This window comes from Gymnoscopelus microlampas (genome assembly GCF_963454915.1).
Source record: "Gymnoscopelus microlampas genome assembly, chromosome: 4".
Lineage (NCBI taxonomy): Eukaryota > Metazoa > Chordata > Actinopteri > Myctophiformes > Myctophidae > Gymnoscopelus > Gymnoscopelus microlampas.
In genome coordinates, this window is record NC_139941.1 from 28,940,352 (window position 1) to 28,959,117 (window position 18,766).

The 18,766-nt window shown below is 42.2% G+C and overlaps 1 protein-coding gene across 1 annotated transcript in view; it reads left to right on the top strand.

Annotated features, from left to right (window-relative positions):
• The first annotated feature begins 3,711 nt into the window (after positions 1-3,711).
• Positions 3,712-18,766, top strand: part of pdlim5a (PDZ and LIM domain 5a) — an 87,276-nt gene continuing 72,221 nt past the window's right edge. The window contains exons 1-2 of the mRNA XM_084056274.1: positions 3,712-3,840; positions 4,504-4,735. Coding sequence (XP_083912400.1) covers positions 4,637-4,735 — 99 coding nt within the window. The 5' untranslated portion in view covers positions 3,712-3,840; positions 4,504-4,636. The remainder of the gene's footprint in view (positions 3,841-4,503; positions 4,736-18,766) is intronic.

Here is an 18,766-nt window from a genome sequence, read left to right on the forward strand (position 1 = left end):
CACATGACGGCACAGCTCTCCCTCCCCTCCAAAACCATCAGTGCTACACCCAGTCTACCCTCACTACCTGCCTGACATTTGGATGAAAAATGCACACAAATATTATTATTGGGGCATGCCTTCTGGCAGAGATTTGTGCTCCACTTGAGTGCACCGTTGTAATTTCAAATAATGCATTTCTTCCACCCACTTGATTATTTCCTGCCTTCTTGTGTTTTCTTGATCACATAACCTGATCAAGATCATGCTACTTCCTGCTGTGTTCAGGTCTAATCTCCTCTGCTTCCTTACCTGCTTCCGCTATCCTTACAGCTCCCAACTCCTGACTTCCTTTTGACCCCAGTTAACCTTCTTTGAGGACCCTGGACCCAACAGACATGATAGTGGACATGTGGTTGTCTGTATATAGGATAGAAATAATACGCATGGGTCAGTGATGTCATGAGACACTTATATAGCAGTATATAGTATACAATAATAAGTGTGATCACGATTCTGTGCAGCGTTCAAGTTTTTTTTCTTCTGCTGTACTATTTCTTCTTTACTATTTCTTCTGTACTGTGTACTATTTTTTTGTTTCTTCAAAGATGCTAGTGTATGTGCACTGTTTGGATCATCCCCCGATGACAGGTTTCAGTTTACAGAGCCAAGCTGAACCAAGGCTTAAACACCAGCCTACTGTAGTTTGTGCCACAGGAGCAAACCAGGCTAAGTTCTAGATCTTACCCATTAGCTTTGTTTCCCGTACAAACCCAAATGGAGCCAACCATGGCTGATTGCCCTTGAATCCTCAAAGTTCTCTTCATGGAGGAAGTTTTCAAAACTTCTAGCGCGACTATGTCACTACATCACTATGTCTGCTATGTAAAAAAAATATACTTTATGAGAATTATACCATTATACCTCATTAATTCAATTAAGAAACAACTGTATAGAGCTATTGAGGGGGAACACATACATTTAAGATATGTTTATCATGCACACATGTGCATGCTTGGGTGTAAACCCAAGTAGGCATGTTTCCAACATAGAGCTTTCCTCCTGAGGTCTTGAAATATGGACGCAAACTTTTGTCAAACAATTCAGGGAATTCAGACTCTCTTTTAATACATCCATTGACCCACACAAAATCGTGTTCCTGTGTTTAGTTTAGTTTGTTTAGATTGCATAAAACCTATGAATCATTCACACACGTTTGTTTAAAACAATCAAGGATAACACACAATAAAGTCTGACTTTTTCCATTATGACCCACCTCAGCTCCATTTTCCCTTCCATGCCTGGCTGGATGACTCGTTTTTATTGGCCACATTGGCATGTGTATTCGTCACAACGCACAACGGTCAAAGTTCAACGTTAACCAATTTCTTTTGCGCAGCAGCTAACCATTGTTGCACGCCCCCTAGCCATTGGAAATACTTGGTTTCACAGCACGGTGGTGCCGTTGCCACGCTCTGTGTGAAAGGGCCTTTATTCTTTTGTATCTTGCTATATATGTACTATCATATATCCCCTTCAGATAAACATCCAGTCCCTTTTTATAATTTAATGTATTAGCTAGCTATGGCCCTATTGTCGGCTCTGCCGTGGAAAAGTGGTTAATGACATTTCCCTCCCTAACTTTCCTGGAGTTTTCACTGCTGTCTAGCTATTGTTAAAGTTGGCAGTTGTCCAGAACAAACTATGTATTAGACACAATGTCACTTGAAGGTTAATGAAGAGCATCTATGTGAATGTAAAGCTTCCTTCCATACCTTCCATATTCATCATGGTCGTATCTGTTAAGTGTGCAGGAAGTTAAATGGATCTAATGTAATCACACACAGACAGATTGATTATGCACTGAGCAGTCAGTTGGACTCTTCTCATAAAGGTCAAATGTTCTCTCTCTCTCTTTTTCGTTCTCTTTCTCAACTCCCTCTGAGTCCCACTCTTTCTCCTCCCTCTGTGTTTGTTGCTTTATTATGAGAAATCCTCTTTTGATTGAGAGCTCATCGGGATGCTATAACAGGCTTGGTGAGCACTGTGCTCAGCTATGTGTTGGCCAGAGTAACTGTGTGCAAGTGTGTGTGTCTCCGATTATATGCGTACAGTATGTGTGCATGTGTGTTTGCAGTGATGGCCAGGGAAAGGGATGGGATGAGAGTGTTGTATTGAGCTGCTGCTATATCGGTCCACAGGCTAAAGGCTAAAGTCAATATTGGCCTGTCTGGGCTCGAATAACATAATGGACTAGAGCCAGGGTCAAAAAGTTGCCGTTCTTTGTAAGTGCATTTAATCAGGAATATTGTAAGTACATGTGATTGTAATGGCATTGCTGCTCTACGGAAAGGCAAGACAAAAGTATTTCATATACAGTACAAAGGCAATTCATAAGTGGCATTTGAAAATATGGACAATATTATATTATTTACACATGAGTAGCAGAATAGCAAAGACATGCTACACAGTAAAAATGTAAATGTATCTTTGACTATGTGAAAATGGTCCCAAAAGGGTCGACTGGACTCAATTCATTCATTCCATTCAATCCGTTTTACACTCAGAGTTAAATAAACACCCCGGAATTCACTGTGTACAGCAAAGCAATACATGGGCTGATTTGAATGGCTGCAACAGTACTGTACATACTATGTTCAAATAATACAGTCACGACTTCTCACTGTCTAAGGAGCTATGAAACTGGAGATGAGGTATAGACGGTGAAAAGAATACGGGATAGAGTGAGATCCCCCTTCTGCCTGTTTTTTTTCTCTTCTTTTTTTTCACCTGTTAACATTACGAACGGTGACATTTCTTTTTTACAACCGTTTAAGCCTGATATACTTCGTTGTATAAGGAATAGTAATAATAGCACATCCCGATGCGTTGTGAGCTTGTTCATCTGCTATTTTTTGACAATTTCCATCTATAATGACATGCTGAAAATAGGGAAATCAGGTTGAAAGTGATTAAGACTCTTTAAGAAACTGGCCGTGCCGTGAGTTGACCAACGATGTACTGTGTGAGTTGCCAGCACACAGTGTACACCGTTGGTGCCAGTGGTGCTGTCAACATGCCCCCCACTAGCCACTGTTTGTGGAACATTCCTATTGTGAAACCTTTTAAGCCATGCCTTTGGGGGACATTTGTGTTTAGGGTTAAGGCTGGTTCCATCAAACTGCCCCTCCGCCTGCCTGCAGCGCTGAGCCTGCGTTCCCAAAATATCCGGATGAAAGATAAACCCCCACCCTCGTATCTCTCTCTCTCTCTCTCTCTCTCTCTCTCTCTCTCTCTCTCTCTCTCTCTCTCTCTCTCTCTCTCTCTCCCCCCATCTTCCCTGAATTCTCTCCCTCCCCCTGCCATCGTCTCTGCATGTGCAGTGATCTCCCACTCTTTACTTAATCCCTCATAGTCCCTCTCTCTGTGTGTCTCTCTCTCTCCCCCTCCTTGTTTCAGAGTGCTGCTCTCTCCACCCCCACATACCCCTCCCTTTTATCATCTCCCTCTCTTCCCCCAATCCTCTCCTCTTCTCTCGTCTGCTCTCTCCCACCCCCTCCGATCCGGCATGTGCCATTCCCCTCCCCTCTCTTGCTTTCTCTCCTCCCCCTCTCGACTCCTTTCACGTTTTCTACCCAGGCATCCCCTCACCTCCCTCCTCTCTCCCCTCCTCCACCTGTCCCTCCCCTCTGTCATTGGCTAGTATAAAAGAGCATGGCATCCATCCTCACACACATACATACACATGGTGTTTTTGCTGGGAAGGGGACAGTCCACAGGATACTTGGGGACTATACACTGATTGTCTTACCTGCCTGACTGTCAAGGACCACTGTTTCTTTGGGGATTTACCTTAAAGAGGTACAGCCTTTCTTCCTTTATGAAATAAGGGAAGTAAATTAATAGAAGCTATGCTACAAACCTACTGCTGTTGAGTAAAGCTTAGAGAGTGTGTTGCTTAAGGTGCACAGTAAAATCCTCAGTGTTCATTTAACTCAAATGGATAAATTGAGGATTTTTATTTGTACTGTTGTGAATCAAAATGGATGTGCATGCGCTTATGTACAGGTGTGCATGTACAGATGTATGTGAAGTCTGTTGTGCTTTTTCTGTGACACAGTCTTGATTGCTGCTTTGAAAGTTCGTTTTTTACTTAGTTTTTTACTACAGTACCTCTTGAAGAGAATGCTGTCATTTTCATGTTGATAGTGATTTGAGTTGGATTGATTAGCTGTACTGATGAGCGCCACATTTCTTTACTTGTAGGCCAAGGAAGTAACTCCATAATTGTTTTCTTTTCTTATAAGGTAAAATAAAAAAAGATCACGAAAGAAGAAGAATTCTTCTTTCGTGATCTTTTTTTATTTTACCAATTGACCCTTGCTAGATCCCTTTTGTATTTGATTATTTATTTTATTTTATCTTTGAACCTCCATCTCTCAATCCTTCTCAACCGTCTTATGTATTCCTGTGATAGAAAAACAACAACAACACTGACGTCTGATTATCTTCATTCTTTCTCAGATCTTGAGGCATCAGTGACGTTCCTGCCATTGGAAGTGACATCGTCAGTGTGCGCCGGTGTCATCGTCGTTGCCTGTTTGTGACTCCATCGCTGCCCGTCGGCTGAGTGTTATTGACGTAATTGAAGGGAAACATGAGCAGCAACTACAGTGTCACTCTCTTAGGCCCCGCCCCCTGGGGCTTCAGGCTGCAAGGAGGGAAGGACTTCAACATGCCACTCACCATCTCCAGGGTGAGACACACACACACACACACACACACACACACACACACACACACACACACACACACACACACACACACACACACACACACACACACACACACACACACACACACACACTCACTCACTCACTCACTCACTCACACTCACACATACACACAAAATGGGCCCACTTGAAGACACATGATGATAGCGCTAGTCCATATCGTTCCTCCTCACACCCTCTTCATATTGCCAAAAAATGTGGCCTGGTTTGTGTAAACACATATGCACTTCTTTAATCTCGACAAGTATGTGCACGTGCACGTGCATAGACACACCGTTGCACACACAAACACACATGCACTGCACACCTCAGAGGGAAGCCATGGAATGCCATGGAATCCACAGCGCCATCTGGCTGAGTGATGAAAAAGATGAACACTAGTTTGCTTCCCTTCTTTCTTGTCTACTTGTTCTTCACTCTTTATCCCTCCACCCTTTACCCCCTCAACACTTCACCCATTTCCCCCTCCACCCTACCTGCTGTACCCTTCACCTTTTACCCTTTACCCATCCTCCCTTTACCCCTTCACCCTTTACCCCCTCCACCCTCCACACTTTACCCCCTCCACCCTTTACCCCTCCTCCCTTTACCCCTCCACCCTTCACCCTTTAAACCCTTCAACCTCCACCCTTCCACCCCCCAGCCTTTCCCCTCCCATCTGTCCTTTCCAAGCTCTGCCGGTTCAACCCCTTGTGATCTCTCTCTGCCTCTAAAGCCTGATTTATATGTATTTCATCATATGATCACGTCGCACCCCCGCCAAATAACTGATCTTCAACTGAAAGGCACATCATGTCATGTCACGTCACGTCACGTCTCTCACTTGAAGATCAGTCATTGTGATGAAGTGTAATTTTGCCTTAATCCTCCCTTTCCGTCCCCCTCCCCCTCCTGTGGCACTGCTACTGAAACATATGTCATCTTTCACGTAATGAACCCAGCTGTACAATATACAATATGACTATGGGTTCACACTTATTTAATATTTTAAGAGTAGCCATGAACATTCTTCAATGATAATGTCGGTGTCACAGTATGTTGGAAAGCACAATTACATTTATTCCATTGTGGCATATTTTTCTGACATTTAGTCACGGTGCGGACAATTCAGTCTCGGTTGTGCGCCTAGACTGAACTGGTCTGGCGGAATCCCTGGATTGTCTAAAATAAAAATGTGCAGTAAATCTGAGTTCTGGCACACAAGTGAGTTTCAATCACAACGCTTGAGTAGTAAGAAACTTGATGGTCCCCTGATTTCTTTGTCCTGCAATTTGTGTTCATAGATATATGATCAACATTTACCTCCTCTTGCCCTGCCAATATAATATAGTGTAATATCTTGTGCGTGTTCACAGACATGCATCATGTGCACATGCAAACTACAGATCTCCCTTCACCACACCAGCTGCACCGTGACGCATACACTTTTTTTTCTCTCTCTCTCTGAGTAGTGTCCGCTTCTGTCCTGCGCTGCTTAGACTATGCAGCTTTTCTGGCTGTCTGACAGACTGGCAAATGTGACTGCATGCGTTGCCACACGCACACACACACACACACACGCACGCACACACACACACACACACACACACACACACACACACACACACACACACACACACACACACACACACACACACACACACACACACACACACACACCACACACACACACACACTCACACTCAGACACTCAATGAATGGCTAAACCTGTCAGTGTAGAGACACAGGGCAACATGAGACTGATGAATGGATCGCCAGGTCCTGTGCCAACCTCCCTCTGGGTAGATTTGGGTTGCCATGTTTGTGTTATTGCTTTGGATGTGATACTTTTCCCACTAACTGGAGCCATGTGATTTGTGTGTGTGTGTGTGTGTGTGTGTGTGTGTGTGTGTGTGTGTGTGTGTGTGTGTGTGTGTGTGTGTGTGTGTGTGTGCGCGTGTGCGTGTGCGTGCACATTTCTTCTTTGGAAAAGTGTGCTCTAGATTTTAGCTGATTTTAATTAGAGTAAAACGTTAGACAGATGACAGAGGAATGAATGAGTAGACTGATGAAAGAGGAAAAAGTAATGAAAATCGTAAGTGCTAGCTTTGCATTACTGACCATATTTGAAGGTACTCTCCAACCCAAACGCGTTGGCAAAAGTCCAACCAATAACCAGCCCAACGTGACCTTTAGCACCACACCAGGAAGAGGACATTTTGAGATGTTGGCAGGGATAGGTTGAGTTAAGTACCAATAAAGTTACAGTTTGGGGTATTGATGCAATTTTAAGCCTTCTGAAGTGTGTGTAATACTGCAATATTATGTGGTTGACCAGACTCACCACTGTTTAACCCATTAAGACCTGGAAAGTAGATACGTTCTTATAGCCTTTAATCCAGGAAAGCATATGTGTCATTTCTTTTTGTCAAGGACCCCCAAATTGATATGTATCTGGCCACGGACACCCATCTGAAAATGTTTTGTTCCAGGGACCTCCAGAAAAAGAAAATTGTTGAGATGTTTACAAAAAAATAGCAGATGTACAAGCTCACTGTGAGCTTGTAAGGTTGCTGTTCCTACAAGAACCCTTTGTAACCCTATTCTTTTTTTACTCACTGAATAATTGACCCCATTAAACCCTTCAAATCCTTATGTAGAAAGTAAATAATATATATATAGGTTTTGGATCTAGAGACAGTAAACAGTGATTCAATGAGTGCTTTTCCATTCCAATACAACTTAGCTGATTAAGGCAATACTCTGGTTGTCAAAAACATCATTACCTGGCAATTGTCAATTTATTTGAATACCTAGCCATAATATGTAATGAGACCATGTTATCGCAGTATTCACACTAATGCTATGCATATTTTTTTAATTTCCAGTAATCGGTGTAATTGGTGTAAATGATGTAAATTATTAACCATCAATTTAAGAGGAGAAAGGAGAAGATAGGATAGAGAGGAGGTGAGCTGAGCTGAATCATGCACATGTGACTATGTAAACTGATATCAATATGCAACGCACATCATAGTGATGAATGTGTAAAGCGGTTTTGGGTGACTGAGTACTGATGACAGCTGAAGAAGCCAGATACAATGCCTGTCTATGTGACGCAAATCTGTCTTAACCTGTCTGTCTGTTGCTCTTACACAGCAAAATCCTCAGTGTTAATTCATCCATTTGTAACTCACACAAGATCTAATCAATTAAGCAATATTACACGAGAGGGTGTGCTTTACCGTCATTATTGGCACGCCAGTGATGCGGTCAGGAACGAGGCGAAGCCGAGTTCCGCCAGCATCACTGAAGTGCCAATAATGTAAGGTAAAGCACACCCTCGAGTGTAATATTGCGATTATACAACAGTTACCAACAAAACACATCCAAATGTATTCATATTGTGGGGCAATTAATAATAAAATTTTTTCGCTATTGTCCGTTTCCCTGTAAAGAGAAGAGTTTTTGACTGAGAGACATTAAATAGTCCCTGTAGCAGTGCTTTGAGTTTGAGGCACCGTCTCATCAACACAGCTGAGCTATCAATGCTTGCGCAGTGGAATGAATTCCAGTAGGCTATATGCTCCGTCGTACGACCGTGTCACGCGGCCAAAATAACTGATCTACAAGCTGACAACGCGTCGCGATGGCGACGCGTTGTGAACTTGTAGATCGGCTATTTTGGCCGCGTGACACGGTCGTACGACGGAGCATATAGCCTACTGGACTGTTAACGAAATGGGAGTCATTTTACTTTACACAGGAGGATATTTATAACCTTCTAACCATTGATCAACCGTAAATCCACCAAATTAACAACATAGTCCATTTTGCATAGCTGTTTGTTCTCCAGTGGCGGCGGTGGGTCAGGCTACTGTCTGTTTGTTTTCCTACCGTGGGACAGAGTGACTTCACAGCACAGCTGTGCCATATAATGGTCTAATCAGGTGCGGACTGGACTGCACTGCGGAGTGATTTATTAATGTGATTAGGCCCGTGCTATGATGCTGGTTTGAAGCACGGCTAGAAAGCTATTTCAACCAATCAGATTGCTTGGTCGGAACTACCTGTTGTATAATGGACATTCATGGGTCCATCATGTGTTACATTTGTAAACTGTACACTAATTGATTTGGCAGTGCACTTCTCATCTAGCCTGGTGCTCTTATGCTTTTGATCCTGGTCATCACCAACATTATGGCATTGTTTTATTTCCATCTGTCTATCGACAGTATATCTATGCTTTTCTTTCTTTCTCTCTATCTGTCTTCTTTTTTATGTCTTTTGTGAGACATGACTCACTCACTCATAAAGAACATTGTTTTCAGACTGGGCATGAGAGCCATGCCAGAACCTGACCTAACCCAACCCAATCCCAGCCGACAGCCTATTAAATCCTTTTTAAGGCAACTAGGGACAGCACTTAGTTCTGACCACTGATCAGAGAGACAGACAGACAGACAGAGACACACACACACACACACACACACACACACACACACACACACACACACACACACACACACACACAGAGTATTGGTTCTACTGTAGGAAGTGACTAAATCGTGGGGGCTATTGGAGACGGCAACGCTGTTGCCAGACCACACTCCATGTTACAGCTGCTGTGTCTGAATTCTCTATCTACATTGTCCAGTCCCTTTATAGTCCTAGACATGTTTTATTGCATGCCAGTGCATGTGATGTCATATACAGTAAAATCCTCAGTTTCGATTTAAGTCTGAGAGTGTACAAATCAGAGATTTGAGAACAATTGAACAATAGCTTTTTAAACACATGAAGCCTAGTTGAGTCCAGTCAGCAAAGTATAGAGTTTAAGTTGTGTTGTGTTCAGGAAAGCAGCTTTAAAACAGACCTAGATTGATGGTTTTGCCTCTCAAACTGTCAATAAAATGTTTTACTGTGATCTCAAGAGGGCCACAGTATCGCATCTTGATAGTTGGATGCTCTTAGTGAACTTTGGTTATTATGAGGAATCACATTAATGTTGACATTTACAATTCAGAGTGAAGCAAAGTTGACACACAGGCAGCTGTTAATCTCTGTTAAAAACCTTTTAGCAGAGAATCCATTCACTTTTCTTTTTCTGCTGAACTGGTGTTTGGAGCGTAGTCTGAGGTCTGTGCTTGCAGCGAAATAGTAATTGAGGTGTTGGAGAATTCCCGCTAACTAACTGCAGTGCAATTTACAGCAGGCTGGCTGGGCAGTTAATCAATATTAAAACCTTTTAGAGGGGAAGCCATTTACTGGATTTGCAGCTAAAATAATTTCAGGGAAGTGGGCCTGAAGGACAGTGTACATTAAGCTTCTAAGAACAGTCACACTGATCTGAGATCACCTCGAGACTCACTTAACCACATGCACCCAAGAGACAAACTGCTCTCAGATCAGCACATTCGACCATTGCTGCTGTTGCTGTCGGATGTTTCAACTTATTTATGTTTTTTCATAACACCTACTTTGTCACAACAGTGTCAAACAAAAGTAGCAAAAATAGCCACAATGCATTGCAACGCGTTGTGAGCTTGTTGATTGGCATTTTTTTGCTATTTTTGTGTGACACTGCAGTATGACGAAATAGGGCATTAATGAAAGTGGTTAAATCTGTCTGTGGGTTTTATAAATATTTAATCAATTAAAATGATTCATGATTCAAGAGCTTGTGACATACAAGGTCTCCACCCAACAGCGACGACATGGTCTTATAGTAAGGTTATAGTGTTGAAGCAGAATTGCCAGATACTGTACAGTATTTGCACATACAATACGTTTGTCTCAGAGTTTAGTGCATTACACTGATAAAGTAGTATATAAACCTTTCAATTATTTACTCAAAAGATCAGTGAGAAAAAGCAGTGACAAAGACAGTTATTTTGTATTGAAATGTTTTGGAAGAGAATCTGTTTACTGGATTTAGTGGTTAAATCATGGTGGAATCTGTATTAAAATACTGTATACAGCAGTAAGGAATTGTAATTTGTTTGTAGAATGTGTATGCTGTAGTTATCATTGCGCATAGGCTGGCAAGAAATTAGAACTGAACATTTACTGATATGCAGAGACGTACTGAAATATATGCAGGGGATAGAAAGGTGTTGGAGAAGCAGAGATGAAACATGCTACGGTTCCTAAAAAGATAGGACATTTAAAACCTGTTCAAACGAGAATGTCTTTCCTGGAACAGCATCAGTAATGGCTGCACAGACAGCCACTTCCCCAGAGATGACCCTTCAACAGGTGATTACAGCAAATGACCTTGGTGGTCAGTGGGTCTATTTCAAAGGCAATTCTGTTCTTTAAATAACACACACACACACACACACACACACACGCAAGCACACGCACACGCAGACACACACACACACGCACTCTCTCTCTCGCTCTCTCTCATCAATCCTCTGAGGCATAATTGCAGTTGATAGCTCTTCCATGCATGTATGACTGAATAATGCTTTAATTTATCTCCACCAAACATCCATGAGTCATTATTTGTCTTAACGAAAGATGTCCACTGCCAGAATCAACACGTTATCACTATAACTTCCTCTCCCATAAATCAATCTGTCAGCGTGTGTGTGGCTCAGATGATATGTGTTATTTGGCAATTATTGGACAGGCAGGAGGGCACTGTGTTCACGGCAGTGGGAGAGGTCAATCTAGGCCTTTAACATTTATGGCACGGGATAACTTGAAGGTTATGACATCATGTTCATTGTTTGTCACAATTTATAGCGTCTTTAATTTTAGGTTACTTTCCACTACCTGTCATCGGTTGCTAACAACATGTGCTCTATGCTGTACAGGTTGTATTCATACACGAGTGCTATATTCCCACCGGCTGATTATAGCCGTGAAACATTTAAAAGGGGTTGAAAAAGGCACTGTAGGAATAGATAAAAAAGCGACCTTTTGAAAACAATGCTCAGCCCTCCAGAATGCCAGAATGCATGTTGACACATATCAAGTCATATCAGTTACCTTATCGGTAATATGTTCATCTCCATATGGATGATTAGTTGTTGGTTGGCTAGATCGCTGGTTCTCAATATGGGGTCTGGGGACCCCCTTTGGTCTTTAAGAGGGTTCCAGGGGGTCTCCTGCTACAGTAAAAGATTAATAATTTAGTTTCAAATGGACACTTATGGGTCTGTAATTCCAAGAGTCTACACATGGAACCAAATGGACCCTTACAGCTCAATTTGGTGCACACCGAGAGTTACATTAACATTGAGGATTTGACAGAGATAAGATTAAAAACAAAAACTGCATCAAATGGAGGTCCGTGGACCTAATACATATCAAACTGGGATTCTTGAAATTGAGGTTGAGACTCACTGGGCTAGATACCCTGTAGTTCATAAAGTAAAGCCCAGTTACACGTAACGATCCAGGAACCATGATGACATGAGTACCATGCCCACATTGCGTTCAGCTTCGACCTAAATGAGGAGTTATTATTGGCAGCTTCATCATCCATAACTATAGTGTTGAGTGATGATGTTTTTCCTCTTCAATAAAAAAAAGTCTTAAAAGGCTGTGTTTTGCTACGCTCATATTACTCCTGAAACTAAGCCTTACCAGTGAACTTTAACCCATTCAATCCGGGAATGCATACTGTGTCATCTGAGATTTATTTTTTGCTATAACAATTATTTTATACTTTTTCCTATTCAAAGATAGCAGATCTACAAGCTCGCAGCGTGGCACTCTTTTACACACACGCATGCTTCTGGGGATTCTACACGTCTTCTAAATCCTTTTTTTTTTAAACTTAAGTTGCTATCAGTGGTTCTCAATCAATCAATGTCAAGGACCCCCAAAATGATATGTATTTGGCCGCCGACCCTATATCTAGTTCCAGGGACCCCAGAAGCAAAGATTTGCACAAATCTTCAAGATTTTTCAAACTTAGCATATCTATAAGCTCATAGCGTGGCACTCGGTGCCGCACTATGAGCTTGTATATCTGCTTGTATATCTGCTATTTTTGAATAGCCAAAGTATAAAAATAATGGTTAAAGTGGTTACACAGATGCGTTCCCGGTGTTAATGGGTTAAGTCTACACCAATACAGGAGGCGAGTGAGGCATTATTAGGATTCTATTATTGAGGCCATAACATGAACAAATCCAGAAGTTTTAAACAAGCACGTTACCCTGACTGTAATATGTCATGTAATTTAAATACCAAAGCTCTATGTTCCTGGCAGAACAAACTATCATAACATGTAACTGCAGTGAATACACAATGGAGGGCCTTGAATGCCTCATTGTTTCATGGCACTTTAATGCATTTTCCAGTGGCTGCTAATACAGTACGTCTCCTCTGTCTTTCTCTTAGACTATATGGCTCTCAAGGGAGCGCTGTAGTCCAAGTGTTCATTCATAAGGATATCGGTACAACACCAATACTGACCTAAATATGACTGCAATGGCTGGACTTAAGCTCGGTTGGGAGCCAAGTTTAATAGTGAAAAATAAAATAATGTTTGGACTAACAACAGAAGTCATCCGCTTCCCTATGATTCATTTTTGGATAACCTTTTTATGATGTTGTACTACTGTGCGCCACCAAAGACTACAGTATAGCTTTTTTTTAAAGATACTTTTGGGACTTTTCTGCCTTTATTGGATAGTACAGTTTTAGAATGACAGGGAACAGGGAGAGAGAGACAGGGAGTGACACGTGGCAAAGGTCGTCACACATGACACACATCAACACACGTGATGACTTATTTTCATCTCATCATTGGTGGTCAAAGAGTTAACCACTTAATCTGTATTATGTGTACTTTTGATTTACAAAGCTCACAACGCATCGCATTGCGATGCGTTGTGAGCTTGCAGATTGGTTATTTTTACCAAATATTCTTGTCTATTTGCGTCTACATGCTAAAAATAAGGAGAGTTTATGTATTTAAAATAGGAAACCTATTTGGCCTTCTTATGCACATTTAAAAGAAAAACTAGAAAAGTATTCGGAATGAAATGCACTTTCAGTAAGTTTACGTTATTAATTATACAAGTAACTCTCTCTGGGAGTGTTTATTTGGATCAAGTTCAAGTTCACTCTTGTATTTGCTTGACTTTAATTTGTTCCTTAATATGTTTTCCCAGAGTGTTGTCCATGCAGCAGTGTCCATCAACACCATGACAATGTTGTTATTCAGTAAAGTGTAATCGCATGAATGCTCTCTTTGTTGGGCTTTAGTTTTGTGAAGTGCAATTAGCTTTTACAAGACATGATTACAGAGCTTGCATTGGCGATATTGGCACCAGGTGTTTTGTCTTTTGTTGCCCGTTTCCTTTTTGAACATGGCCGTCTGCTGCAGCTTGGAAATCTGCAGCCTTCCAGTGGGATCATTTGGTTTTCATATTGTCTGAAAACATCCTTGCATCTTTAGCTATTGCTCGACTATTAATGATCTCACCAGAGAGTAGCTTAAGCTTAACTCAATGAATAACATCGTCTTATCTCACACCACTGTGTGGTTGTGGTTCAGAGGTTGCCTGCACAAAGTCAGTAAGGCTTTCATGTTCCATAAAGTGTTTTCTGTGGGTTTGGCAGCTGTAGTTGCAATGATCTATCTATGGGAAATGAACCCACTGTGGGCTTTGGCCATTAGGGTACTAGTATTAACGTACAAGTCAAGCAGCGATCATTAGATGCTGCTGCACAACAGGAAGGCAAAAGACCACACAGAGCTATTTTCAGATGCATTGCATTCATTGTGTGTAAAGTGGATTTGGGCATATTCACATGCACGTCTGTGTGATGCATAGTATGCACACACTCTGTTCATATACTATTACAGGAATGTTCAATCATCTAGAAAGGTCCTCTGGCAAACAGTTCCTTTTGCTGCTGTAACATTGTGTTGAATCTTTCTGGCAGTTGGAACTCTCTCTCTCTCTCTCTCTCTCTCTCTCTCTCTCTCTCTCTCTCTCTCTCTCTCTCACACATATATATATACTGTATGTATAATGCGCGCGAGAGAGAATCTCTAGAGTCTGTTTAATATGACATTCTTTCCTTCAATTTCCATTTGATATCTTTGTATGGAGCATGTCATGCTTGAGTGGAATGGAAGCAGTGAAACAAGAGGAATACACTTGAGCAGTAAATCTGTGTTCATGGTTTCATACAAAAATGGAGTTGAGTGATTGGGATTGACATATACAGTACAGTATATGACGTTGATTGCTTTGCTTATGGCATACAGTTATGCTTAAAGTGTAAGGCTCACCTTTAGCTGGATTGGCTTTCTTTCATTACAGTCAACATTATTGTTGCTGTCCGTGTGTCCGTGTCCTTGTGTCCGTCTGTGAACAGCTAATCTCCGGCACCGTTGGCTGGATCGCAGCCAAACTGTGCACACACACTCCCTGGATGCCAGAGCAGAGCCTCTGCCCCAAATATTTCACATGGGCCTGTTATAGCGCCACCAGGAGGCAGATTTTTGTAAAACAATTTTTTTGACAGTACACCTTCAGATTGTATCCAAATTTCACGCAATGTGGTACACATGATCTCTATAGTCATGTGATCATGATTGATCACATGACTATTGATTTTTCATATTATTCCTTCCTGATTGGCATCTAAAGTGGCATCTAAAGATCTGTTTGATTTTTCATATTCCATCCTGATTGGCATCTAAAGTTTGCAGGAGTGGCCCATTTTGAAAAAAATGCCGCAAATGATGAACTACGCACTAAGTTGAGGAACATTTAACATTTAGTAGTAGCTTTATTTGTCATTGTCACAGAGTACAACGAAATTAAAAAGTGCCAACCGTTCAGTGCATTAAAAACCTATCTATACAAAACGAACAAAAACAAAAACAAGAACAACAGACAGAGATACAACAAAAACCATACACATAACCATGCAACAGATCATCGTCTCCTCACAGCATTGAGTGTGGCTACCGCTGTGGGATAGAAGCTATTGCTGAATCTGCTGGTCCCTGACTTAATTGATCTATACCGTCTGCCTGATGGCAACAGTTCGAACAGTGAGTGGCCGGGGTGGGAAGTGTCCTTCATAATGTTCTCAGTTTTTTTGAGACAACGGGATCTGTGTAGTTCTTCCAGTGTGGGGAGAGGGCAGCCCACGATCTTCTCTGCCGTGTTGATGACCCTCTGAAGCATTTTCCTCTGAGCCGCTGTGCAGCTGGTGTACCACACACATATACAGTATGTTAATACGCTCTCTATGGAGCACCGATAGAAGGACACCAGCAGTCTCTGTGTGATGTTATTCCCCCTGAGTACCCTCAGGAAGTACAGTCTTTGCTGGGCCTTCTTCAGCAGCTCAGAGGTGTTCACTCTCCAGGTCAGGCCCTCCTCAATATGGACTCCGAGGAAGCGGAAGGAGGACACCCTCTCCACACAGTCCCCGTTTATGATTATTGGTGAAATGTCCGTTTTCTTCCTCCTGTAGTCGATGACAAGTTCCTGGGTTTTTGATGTGTTTAAGAGCAGATTGTTCTCTCTGCACCACTCAGTCAGCTGCACCACCTCGTCCCTGTAGGCAGACTCATCCCCCTTGGAGATGAGCCCTACTACTGTGGTGTCATCCGCAAACTTCACCATGGTGTTGCTGCGATGGGTGGGGGTGCAGTTGTGTGTGTAGAGGGTGTAGAGCAGCGGGCTCAGTACGCAGCCCTGCGGGGAGCCGGTACCGATGCTGAGGGACGTAGATGTGTGAGGTCCCAACTTTTGACATTGCCCTATTATAGCGCCACCAGGAGGCAGATTTTTGCAAAACATTTATTTTATATTACTTCTACAAATTCTGTCCAAACATCACATATTAAAGGCACTCTATAGTCAAGTGATGAAGACGGATCCGTCTGATTTTTCACATTACATCCGGATTGGCGAATTCCGAACATTGCTGGCCCACAATAACCAACCTGACCTGACGGACACCTGCGAGGAGCACAGGTCTTGTGACTAAATAATAGCTTGTGATTAAATAATAACTACACTGGACCCACTGGAACACAGTCACAGGTTCTTTTTTTTCCATTCCCAGCAAAGTAACGGTTTTGGACACAAGGTTTCCACATGACAGCGATGATTATGTTGATTTAACTAATTATGGTTTGCATAGCTATGGTTGTTTTTCATTTCATTTCTCATGAAGGCTTGTCAGCAGCAGACAAAACTCTAAACTTGGAATGAAGATATGGTTTTCATTTGAATGAGAGGAGTTTGTCCCAGGCTCAGGCTTGATTCTACAGTGTATCAGGTGCAGTCTTAACTGAATGTGTGGTTTGCCTCTCTCAGGGCCATGTGCTTCATATGAAAACTCCCCTCATGTAGTTTATGATGTGTTACTGATGGCTCCATATAGCTAGTCTTGAGGTGAGGTCTCTCTCTCTCTCTCTCTCTCTCTCTCTCTCTCTCTCTCTCTCTTTTCCACTCACTTGTGTTCCCTCTCTCTTGCACCCCCCCCCCCCACTCTTCTCATGTTCTGTCTACCTGTATCTTATCTTTTCAGTTTATTCTGCTTTTCATAGCCTATTAATGTACATGTACTCCCTTACTGTTTTCTTAGTTGCGTAAAGATTTGAGCACTACTCGAGCTGTATTGCACTATTCAATTGTGCAGCATTTGTTGTTTTTCCCACTCTTGTTAAAAGCACAGAGTAAGCAAATGCGCAACACATTTTTGGCTGGACCGCAATAGCGGGCCAGCCCTATAAACGCAAATGTCTCTGATTGACTGACTGAGTCCCTCCAGGCTATAGCATGTAGTCTGTCCTAATAACAGGACTTTTCTTTTTGCAGGTATGCAGGATTACATTTGCCCCTAAAATATGTGTAAACCAGAAAAATCACAGTGTGTGAGTAAAGAGAAACTAAGTAAAAGAGAATGCGTTCAAAGATATAAAAACTGTCTTGTAATCACAATTCTCTATTATACCCCCCGGCACTCCATGCCTTTTCATTATCGCAAGCAATCCAAAATCAATTATTCTCATCAATTTCAATGGTTTCAATAGATGTTTGCCTCTGGACAGCATGCGCCTGAGAGAGGAAGATAGAGAGAGGCTGTGTGTGCGTGCGTGTGTGTGTGTGTGTGTGTGTGTGTGTGTGTGTGTGTGTGTGTGTGTGTGTGTGTGTGTGTGTGTGTGTGTGTGTGTGTGTGTGTGTGTGTGTGTGTGTGTGTGTGTGTGTGTGTGTGTGTGTGCATGCGTGCATGCGTGTGTGGAGAGAGAGAGCAAGCGCTACTTGCAGGCACTAATTATTTTACAATGCAGTATATACTGCACTCATTTCTGGTAAAAGAACATCACGATAAGATGACAGACATCCTGACAGGTACTGTATATTCATAATGGTGGATATGGCTCCTGTATCAATTTTGGAGCCCATATGATTTGACCTAGTCTTGTTTGACGGCAGGATATGTGGCTAGCTTCTTAACCAGGTGTGTTTAAACATGTTCAGCCTCGGACCGACCAAAATATGCAAAGTTTACAGTTACGTGAGGGGATTAAAACACATAGCTTCTTGTCTTGTGGGAACCCAGCAAAAGTACAACCGCGACCCATTTTGGGTAAGTTTTTAGAAAAACAGTGTCTAAAGGAAATAAATACTGGTGATGGCTGGCATATGGAAGTGGCTCTGGGTAATGTTTTGGTTACAAGGAAACAATCCCTAGTGTTTGTATCTCCTGCTCTCAGCGTTGCGGTTCATAGTGTGATGTGAACCATCTGCCTGTCATCTCTGTCGCTCCTCGTGTTGAAAGCAGGCATTGTTCAAAGCGTTCAGGCTGGCGGGGGTACAGTACGTACTGCACGTTTAGGCCACAACGTTTTCAGAGCTCTTCGGTGAGTCTTATAGTCGTGTGATGAAAAAATACCTACCGTATACCTTGCAATGTTACTTTCGTCCATTGAAAATGGAGCTGTTCGGACTCATGAGTTAAATTAACAGTGAGGATTTTACTGGGTAGAAATACATGTATTCAATTGGGTT